Here is a 10,566-nt window from a genome sequence, read left to right as displayed (position 1 = left end):
ATTGTGTCTCCAGGTAAACATGTAGCCTCATTGTGTCTCCAGGTAAACATGTAGCCTCATTGTGTCTCCAGGTAAACATGAAGCCTCATTGTGTCTCCAGGTAAACATGAAGCCTCATTGTGTCTCCAGGTAAACATGTAGTCTCATTGTGTCTCCAGGTAAACATGTAGCCTCATTGTGTCGCCAGGTAAACATGTTGCCTCATTGTGTCTCCAGGTAAACATGAAGCCTCATTGTGTCTCCAGGTAAACATGTAGCCTCATTGTGTCTCCAGGTAAACATGTAGCCTCATTGTGTCTCCAGGTAAACATGTAGCCTCATTGTGTCTCCAGGTAAACATGTAGCCTCATTGTGTCTCCAGGTAAACATGTAGCCTCATTGTGTCTCCAGGTAAACATGTAGCCTCATTGTGTCTCCAGGTAAACATGTAGCCTCATTGTGTCTCCAGGTAAACATGTAGCCTCATTGTGTCTCCAGGGAAACATGTAGCCTCATTGTGTCTCCAGGTAAACATGTTGCCTCATTGTGTCTCCAGGTAAACATGTAGCCTCATTGTGTCTCCAGGTAAACATGTAGCCTCATTGTGTCTCCAGGTAAACATGTAGCCTCATTGTGTCTCCAGGTAAACATGTAGCCTCATTGTGTCTCCAGGTAAACATGTTGCCTCATTGTGTCTCCAGGTAAACATGTTGCCTCATTGTGTCTCCAGGTAAACATGTTGCCTCATTGTGTCTCCAGGTAAACATGTAGCCTCATTGTGTCTCCAGGTAAACATGTTGCCTCATTGTGTCTCCAGGTAAACATGTAGCCTCATTGTGTCTCCAGGTAAACATGTAGCCTCATTGTGTCTCCAGGTAAACATGTAGCCTCATTGTGTCTCCAGGTAAACATGTAGCCTCATTGTGTCTCCAGGTAAACATGTAGCCTCATTGTGTCTCCAGGTAAACATGTAGCCTCATTGTGTCTCCAGGTAAACATGTAGCCTCATTGTGTCTCCAGGTAAACATGTTGCCTCATTGTGTCTCCAGGTAAACATGTAGCCTCATTGTGTCTCCAGGTAAACATGTAGCCTCATTGTGTCTCCAGGTAAACATGTAGCCTCATTGTGTCTCCAGGTAAACATGTAGCCTCATTGTGTCTCCAGGTAAACATGTTGCCTCATTGTGTCTCCAGGTAAACATGTTGCCTCATTGTGTCTCCAGGTAAACATGTAGTCTCATTGTGTCTCCAGGTAAACATGTTGCCTCATTGTGTCTCCAGGTAAACATGTTGCCTCATTGTGTCTCCAGGTAAACATGTTGCCTCATTGTGTCTCCAGGTAAACAGAATAACTCCTGACTGGGATGTGAGGTCAGACACCAGGGTTGGCGGCGGTCGCCTGCTTCGGCTGCACCTGCTTCCGGTGAGCTTTGGTCTGCAGATGAGCCTTGAGGAAAGTGAGCAGGCGGAAGTGCTTCCCACAGTGGTGGCAGCTGTAGGGTGTCTCTCCGGTGTGGATGCTGCGGTGCCTGGTGAAGCTGGTGGCCATGTTGAAGGTCTTGGGGCAGAGCGAGCAGCTGTAGGGCTTCTCGCCGGTGTGTGTGTAGCGGTGCTCCCGCAGCACCTCCTTCAGCCGGTAGCTCTTCCCGCAGATGTCGCAGTGAAACGGCTTGTCCCCGCTGTGGGTCCGCTGGTGGACTCGGTACTGCGACGGGTTGGGGAACTTTTTACCGCAGACATCGCAGCTGACGGCTGCTGGCAGCTCGCCGGCTGGGAGCTCGTGGGAGTGTTTGCTGATGATGTGGTTCTTAAGGTGGCGGAAGCTCTTCCCGCAGACCGAGCAGAGCTGTCTCTCGCCGGTGTGGATCAGCTGGTGGCTGCGCAGGTTGGTGGCCTGCGTGAAGCCCTTCCCGCAGGTGGAGCAGCGGTATGGCCGGACCTCCTGGTGCACCAGCTTGTGGCGCGTCAGGTGGCAGGCGTGGTAGAAGCCTTTCCCACAGACGTCGCAGATGAAGGTCTTGGAAAAGTGCGTGATTCTGTGGGTCTTAAGCACGCTGACGCAGGAGTAGCCCTTCCCACAGATGTCACAGTGGCAGCTCTTCTCACCCGTGTGCCGCGCCTTCACGTGGAGGTCGCGATGCGCCTTGTGATTGAATCTCTTTGTGCAAAAGCCACAAGCGTACGCCAGCAGCCCGTGCACGCTCATCTGGTGTTCGCGGAGCTTCAGGACTCCAGTGAAAGACGCCCCGCACGCTGAGCACACCGGGTGGGACTTCAGCTGATGCTCAGAGAGCCGCTTGGCGCTGGGGAACAACATGCTGCACCGCGAGCACTGCAGGTGAGGTTCCACTGTCTGGACGCTTTTCTTACTCCTTTGCCGACTGCCATCTTGTTTCCCTCCACCTCCTGCTGCTGCTGCGGCTGGTTGAGCGTACCCGTGGTCCTCCATCTGACGGGGAGGGGAGGCAGCGGAGGACGTACGGGACCAATCACCTGCTGCCTCAAAGATGCTTCTGTCCTCACCTGCAACAAAAACGCAGGAGAGTCGATTATCTCTGATGGACATATTTAGACCAAGACATGCTATCGCTGTAGGACTGATGTCCCCGGACAGGAAGGGAGGGACAAGATCTGGTTCTGACACTCTGATAGGTCACATGTCAACATTGGAGATGCTTGTTGGAGATCTGAGAGGAAGGGAGCCAACAGGTTCATATTGCCAAGTCATTCATTATTATTGGTCAATAATACATGATTATATTCAAAATGTTTTTTCTTTTACCTTTGAAACCTTTTATATGAGTAGCATACCTGTGGATAAACTAACCTCTGGAGATAAGAAACTTTTATACATCCTGCTGGCCACAAGTAGAAAGGCTCTCACAAAGAGATGGTTAAAACCTGAGCCACCAACAACTGAGGACTGGATTAACATCGTACAAGAGATCTGTGCCATGGAAAACTGTCTTTTCCCTAAAAGAGCAGAGAGACACTTTCTACAGAATATGTTAAGCCGGTTAGATCTGACTTTCTGCTGCTTTACATTGTAGTAGACTGACTCAAATGCTCACATAAATAATGTCGAGGTAACTTGGCTCCCCTGCCACCAATGTTCAATGTCCCAAAACTGAATATTAACATTACAAATGCAAAAATAATGTATCTTAAAACTGTAAATTTGATATGCATTCTCAATAAAGAGTTAAATTAAAATAAAAAATAAAAAAACAGCCATTGAATGAAGGGCTGTATTAAAAAAAAACCAAAACATTAAAATGACACAGAACAGATATAAACAAATACCTGATAAACAACACAAAGAACTAAACGTAAAAAAAAACTCAACCTGAGTTATAAGCCGTGGAATAGAAATGAGTTTCAGAAATGCCTGCTGTTAGTGAGGTCCTGATGTGGAGAGAAAAGCAGTTCCACTAGAACAAAAAAGAATCTGTACCTCCTGACTTGGACACTGGGACAATCAGAAGCAGCAGATCCGAAGCTTCTGGAGGTGTGTAGTGGTAAAAAGGTCAGAAAGATAAGAGGGGGCTGGCCCATTTTAACACTTTATGTGAAGCCAAATGAATAAAAGCTAAAATAGGCGTGATATGATGAAGTTTACGTGATCCTGTTCAGTCGAGCAGCTGCAGACGAGACAACCGAGAACCTGAGAAAAGACTATCACAGTATCAAGTCTAAAAGAGATAAAAGCATGAATCACCTACTCATCGTGAGAATAAGTCAGGAATGGTTTGACTTTAGAAAGAATTGTTACCTGAAAGAAGCTCTGATCACTGAATTTATATGCTTATCAATTAAAAACATAGGATCAAGAATCACTCATAAGTTTTACTGGATGTTCTTTTGTATGTTTCCGGGGATCCAAGCTGGATGCTCTGATTGGCACAGAGGTTAGGAGGCCAAAATAACAAGACTTCAGTTTTATCCTCAGGATTTTTACAGTAAGACTGAACCTCCTTTAGGCAGAGCAATAAAACCTGATAAACAACACAAAACAGCGCAATAAAACCTCTAGGGAAGCTGAGGGGTTGGGCTTCCGGAGAGGAAAATGACTCATAAATTTAGGAGTCATTTGGGTAACAGTGAAAAGAGATCCCATGTTTCTTTAGTATGGAGCCTAGAGGAAGTATATACAGCAAAAAGAGCACTGGACCAAAGATGGAAGACAGTAAAAAAAGGAAGCGAAATCTCCAAAGTTCAGATAAAACCTTCTATCATTGAGACATGATTTAAACCATTTTAAAGTAGTTCCAGCCTAGCAATGAGGATACTATGGTCAACAGTATCCTTCACCACAACAGACCGATACAGAGTCTGCAGACCTGCACCATTCCATCTGTTGATCTCATGCTCCATCCTTCACTCAGTCCTGAACAAGACCCCAATACTTGAACTCCTTCTCTTGGACCAGGACCTCATTCCCAACATGGAGAGGACACTCCCCCTTTTCCGACCGAGGACCATGGTCTCAGATTTGGAGGTGCTGATTCTCGTCCCAGCCGCTTCACACTCAGCTGCAAATTACTCCAGGGACAACTGGAGATCACACCCCAACAGAACCATATCATCTGCAAAAAGCAGAGACGCCATCCTGATCCCAAACCGGGTCCTTTCAACACATCGGCTGTGCCAAGAAATTCTGTTCAATAAAGTTCTAAACAGGGTTGATGATGAACAGCAGTTTTGGAGGAGTCCAACCCTCACTGGAAACGTACCCGACTTGCTGCTGGGAATGTGGACCAAGCTCTGGTACAAGTCCCACAGGGACCGGACAAGGCATTCTGGTATTCCACACTCTCAGAGCACCTCCCACAGTTGTCCCCCGGGGGCATGGTTGAATGCCTAAACCAAGTCCACAAAGCAAATGTAGGCCTCCCATGCCCCCTCCAAGACCCTAAAGAGGGTGTGCCGCTGATGAGCATATAGTCAGAAATCATGAATTTCAAGATCAAACGGCGATAGCCCGTAAGAAAGCACATTGTCCCGTGTGTTTCTCTGTTCATGGGCCTTCCACAGACTGAACTACATTAAAAGAGCCAATCAAATTTAAAAACCACTGGCTTGGTTGGACGGTAAACATGAATATTGAAGTCCCCAAGAATTAAAACGAATTAAAACGCTGTCAAATCAAATCAAAGATACTTTATTCATCCCCGAGGGGAAATTCAAAGTTCAAGCCAGCTCGTCCAAGGTTTGATATACAGACATGTAACATTAATGACAAAAGAAGAATACAGAACCAAGCTAAAGCTTAGGCCACGCAGCCAGTTTTTCACCGGCGCCGCCTTATGACAGATAAAAACAGAGATACATGAGGATTTGTCATGTGCATCATTTCAGCCAGAAGTTCAGAAAAGTATTAGATAAATTGACAGATCCACCGGAATTATTTGCAGTTCAAAGCTGGAATAAACTTCCACCTCGACTGCCCACACACAGAGACTTACAGTCAGGAGAGACAAGCTCAGAGAGTGGGCTTCACTCACCGGCAGGGTGCGACCTCTTTGCTTTTGATGCCCACCCCCCCACCGCACCCCCTCTGGTCATTCAATTTTTATTCCGGGGGGGGGGGATAGACTAATGTTCAGTCTTTGGTCGAGGCAGTCAAAAAGCTATATAAAAAGCTATATACACTGGGAAAAGGTCAAACAAAGCTGAGATCCCTCCCCATACCAGGCTATTCTGCTAAGTTTATAGGTAAGGACATTAAAAAATAATAAGAATCTTTTGAATAGGCCAAAATTTTGGGAACATTATACTGACTTTTATTTTTATTTTCCAGATTTTTCTTCCAGTTTGGAATGAGGAAACCTGCGTGAAAGATAACGTGTTGCCAGTTATTTTATTAAAAAAAAGATTTTTAAAAATGTCCCCCCCTCTGGTTTTTTCATAAATCGCACACTGCTCACTGGTATTCATTTTAGTCTGATTTACAGGCGTCAGCTGTTCAGAAACATTCAATCAGAACCCAAATCAGCTGATCTGTCTCTTTCTGTACCAGCAGATAATCAATACTCGGATCAAGTTATCCCTTAACCCCTCGTTTTCATCCGTTAGGTGAACTCACCTGAGGCATTGCTGAAATTATTAGCACTGGCAGCAGCGCTAGCATCAGTAGCAGCGTTAGCATCCCTCTGCAGCAGAGCATCGTTCTGTAATCAGAAAACAGTTGTTAGTGATCAGCTGAGTCAGCATCTGACTCGCATCAGCGGCTGATTTACTGACTCACCCCGTAAACCAGGATGAAGGTGTGTCCCGGGACGGGGCGATGCCCACCTGTATCCCCACCTGGACACAGATTAAAGATAAATACAATTAATTACTTTATTTTGAAGCATGAGTTCCGCAACGTTTGAATTAGAATCAGAGAATCAGAAAGACTTTTATTGCCATTGTCTGAACAATTCACAGACTAGGAACTTGTTCCGGTGAGAAGGTGCTGAATAATAAAAATAATGATCATAAAAACACTGAATAATAATGTAAAAGTAGAAATACAGCTATTTTACAACTATTTTTTGAGGAGCTAATGTGGACATCATCATTCTTCAACAGAAAGAGATTTCACCTTCTGCTAACTCCTCATAGGTGTCATCAGGTGCAGGCGGAGGTGCAGGCGGAGGTGGAGGCGGAGGTGGAGGCGGAGCCTGCAGGTCATCCACAGTCTCCAGGATCTTTAGGATTCTGTCCACAGCTTCCAGACACAGACTGTCCACCACAACTCCCAGCTTCTCCTGGGAGGAGCAGTAAATAAGTTCATTCTACAGCCCTTTTCATACAGAGAATCCAAAAAGTGCTTCACAGGAAACTATAAAGTAAAAGACAAAGAATAGTTTCTAAAATACAATCATAAAAACATAAAAATACTGTCATAAAAACCCACAAAAGCATCTAAAAACTAGTCTTTAGCTGCTGTTTAAGGAGCGTATAGATGGCGGCAGAGCCTGTACAGTCTGAAGGTCGATACTTTGAAAACACAACTGTCAAACCATCTGGTAAGAGGATGATCAGTAAATACTGCTATGTCTCAATTCAGGGTCTGAACAATTAGACTTGTGGATTTATCGGCTGCGTAGGTCATAGTGACACGCCAAGTGCTGCCCCGATTCCTTCGATTCCACCCTTAAAATCCATACTTCATTTGGCTCTAGATTAGCTTAAAACAAAGGCTACAAGAGATGCATCCTATGCCCCCTCTCCTATCCCAGAATTCATTGCGACCCTTTCTAACATTTTAGGTTGGTAATTGACCAATCATCACTTGAGCGATTCGCGACCAAGTGTGAAGCGGCTGGGATGGGAATCAGCAGCTCCAAATCTGAGACCATGGTCCTCAACCGGAACAGGGTCGATTGCCCTCTCCGGGTCGGGAGTGAGGTCCTGCCTCAAGTGGAGGAGTTCAAATATGTCGGGGTCTTGTTCACGAGTGAGGGAAGGATGGAGCGCGAGATCGACAGACGGATCGGTGCGGCGTCTGCAGTAATGCGGGCTCTGTGCCGGTCTGTCGTGGTGAGAAGGAGCTGAGCCAGAAGGCGAAGCTCTTGATTTACCAGTCGATCTATGTTCCTACACTCACCTATGGTCATGAGCTGTGGGTCGTGACCGAAAGAACAAGATCTCATATACAGGCGGCTGAAATGAGTTTCCTCTGCAGAGTGGCTGGGCTCTCCCTTAGAGATAGGGTGAGGAGCTCGGTCATCCGGGAGGAGCTCAGAGTAGAGCCGCTGCGCCTCCGCATCGAGAGGAACCAGTTGAGGTGGCTCGGGCATCTGGTCAGGATGCCTCCTGGACGCCTCCCTGGTGAGGTGTTCCAGGCCCGTCCCTCTGGGAGGAGACCCTGGGGAAGACCCAGGACACGCTGGAGGGATTACATCTCTCGGCTGGCCTGGGAACGCCTCGGGATCCCCCCCGCAGAGTTGGCAAATGTGGCTGGGGAGAGGGAAGTCTGGGCTTCCCTGCTTAGGCTGCTGCCCCCGCGACCCGACCCCGGATAAGCGGCAGAAGATGAAGATAAAAATAAAAGGGTGTGATTATTTTTCTCTTTGCAGTTTCCTCTCCTACTGTTTTCAGCTGCTAATCGAGCGTCTCTAGCATTGCAGCGCTGTGCTGTAAACTCCTCCCACAGCCGCTTTGGTTTCATTCAGACACTGTTACCAACTTGGCGAGTTTTTTTTTTTTAAAAGCGACAAAGCTAGGAACTTGTACTGGAGTTATTTGAGACTTTTCTGGTGTTTTGGCGACTGACTTGAAGGCACATATTGTTCTGCAGTTACTGTAAGGAAGGAGCAGCGGGAGCCACTCCCGTCCTAAAGCACTCCCAGGCGGCCAGTCTCAGTCGGCTCCGGCTGCAGGTCAATGTAGAATAACTGCAGTAGGTTGTGGAAGTTCACTACAACATAGTTTATACCATTGTCAGTGACAACTGGCTGCATTATTTTTGTATGAACGCATACGTAGTTCGGCGAGTTAAATCACTGTAATACCCCTCCATCATGGGGCATCACCGTAGCAACGCGTTAATCAGCTGGTTCAGATCAGCTGTCTTTTAACAGGTGAGTTAAAGAAACGCGTTGTAGCCTGACAGTGGTTGTTTGGCATAAAAATTACATCCAGGCCAACATGAAATAGTTTCTATAATTTAGTATATTTAGAAAATGTTGCAAAAAAGAAATACAAATTTGTTATATAATGTTTCCTATATGGGACCATGGTAAAAGTGGATTAAATAAATCTGAACCATGCATTTGACAGTTATAATGCCCGACGCCGAGTCAAGAACACCACGAAGCGCAGCGTTGTTTAATTTATACTTATATTTATCTATTCAGTTTACATGAGTATTTGCACTTTGTCAAGACAAAGCTTCATGTTATTTGTTTGTTTTCTAAAATTTGTGGAATCCTAAAGACATAGTTTAAAAGTCAGTTTAATGTTAACTATATTCATGTTGTTAAAGATAAAAAGGATAATCGTGTTAAATAAGCAGGATCACAATTTCAAACAAAATAATTGTGATTATAATTTTGGCCATAATCAAGCAGCCCTAAGTAGCAGCTTTGTTTGATTGGAGCTAGAGCCACAGAAGAACACAGTACACATGTAGATACCTGATCCACTTGCAGATGAAAATGTGTATCTGGAACCGACCGCCATGTCAATTCACAACTGTGTTTGGTATTTCAGGTCATTATTCTGATCTTTAGCACTCAATGTCAGTAATTCTCACACACTGGGCCTTTAAGTGCTGGTTGAACCACTGCATGTTTAAAAGTGCTGCGAACTACACCAGCTAATTTAAAATGCTTTAAAAATGCTGGGAACTACATCAGCTGATTTAAAATGCTTTAAAAATGCTTGAAACTACACCAGCTGATGGCGAAACATTTACTAACTCCACATTAGAAGAGCCACCAAACTCATGACATCTTGTCAGGAGCAAAAAGCTGCAGATTCTGCTCACTGTTCACTTTCTGATACTGAAACATTCAATAACTTGAAGAGTTAAAAAAAAAAAAAAAAAATAGGGATACCACAGAATCCCCTGCAAAATATTTCAGTATTTAAATTTATCTGAAGGCAATCTACCCTAATTTAGTTTAATTTACATGGATGGAAAACCAAATTAAACTGTTTTAATTACTTTATGTAAACTAGGCCAACTCAAACAAGTTATCTTAAACTGCATTTTAAAGGTTGTGTTTGTTGTTTGGTGTTTTAAGTAGTAGTAGATTAGGGTATAATAAAGAATAAACTCAGAATCAGAACCAGAGTCTGTGAAGTCATCATACAGGAAGGGCTATCTAGCTACGGTTAGCATAGTTAGCTTACCTCCGCTTCAGGATTTTGTGCGTTTAAAGAGGCTTTCTCAGCTGCGGTGAATATCTCCGTCACCACCGCTTTGGCCAGGTTGTTTAAGATAAACGTCACTTCATTTCTGAAAGAGATTAAATCCACCATGTTGGAGATTTTCTCTGCTGAGTAGCGGGTTAACTAAACTAACAAGGATTAGCGGATGGGACCGGAAGTGACGTCATTGTCTCCTCCTGCTGCTCGGTTCCGCGAAACCTGATTATGTTTAACCTCATACCTGCAAAAAACACTGAAATATTTCCTTTTAACCCCATAGCCTTCATGCAAAAATCACCTAAATATTACCATTTAACCTCAACACTGCAAAATCACTTAAAGGGGTGCTATTATGGTATTTTGAGTTTTCTGAGCTTTCTACAGTGTTACAGTGTTGAATCCTCATCAGACATGTGAACGGCACTGTTTTTTTCTTGTTTTTTCTTTTTCTTTTTTTTTTCTTTTTTTTTTTTTTTTTTATCACCAAACGCATGTTTGAGTTTGAGTTTGAGTTCCAGCACGCTCTCCATTCGGTTTCCATGGCGACGAAAAACGCGTAGTTTTAGAGTTTTTTCTTCTTGGAAATGTTTCCCTTTAACCTCATACATGCAAAAATCACTTAAATATTTCCCTTAATCTCATACTTGCAAAAGTCACTTAAATGTTTCCCTTTAACCTCATATATGAAAAAAATCACTTAAACATTTCCCTTTAACCTCATAG

General features: G+C 44.5%; 1 protein-coding gene across 1 annotated transcript; it reads right to left on the bottom strand.

Moving 5' to 3' along the window:
* Positions 1-1,351: 1,351 nt before the first annotated feature.
* Positions 1,352-9,954, bottom strand: LOC306762269 (uncharacterized protein; the record flags this gene model as incomplete). The annotated part of the gene is made up of 5 exons (XM_079248711.1): positions 1,352-2,502; positions 6,065-6,149; positions 6,227-6,285; positions 6,566-6,731; positions 9,826-9,954. 5 exons carry the CDS (start codon positions 9,952-9,954, stop codon positions 1,352-1,354), a joined length of 1,590 nt encoding a protein of 529 aa, XP_079104837.1.
* Between the last annotated feature and the right edge of the window lie 612 nt (positions 9,955-10,566).

The sequence above is a fragment of the Telmatherina bonti genome, assembly GCF_933228915.1.
Source record: "Telmatherina bonti genome assembly, chromosome: 11".
In the NCBI taxonomy this organism is placed as follows: Eukaryota; Metazoa; Chordata; class Actinopteri; order Atheriniformes; family Telmatherinidae; genus Telmatherina; species Telmatherina bonti.
The sequence above is the reverse complement of the archived record's forward strand: the minus strand, read 5'-3'. Positions and strand labels throughout refer to the sequence as shown.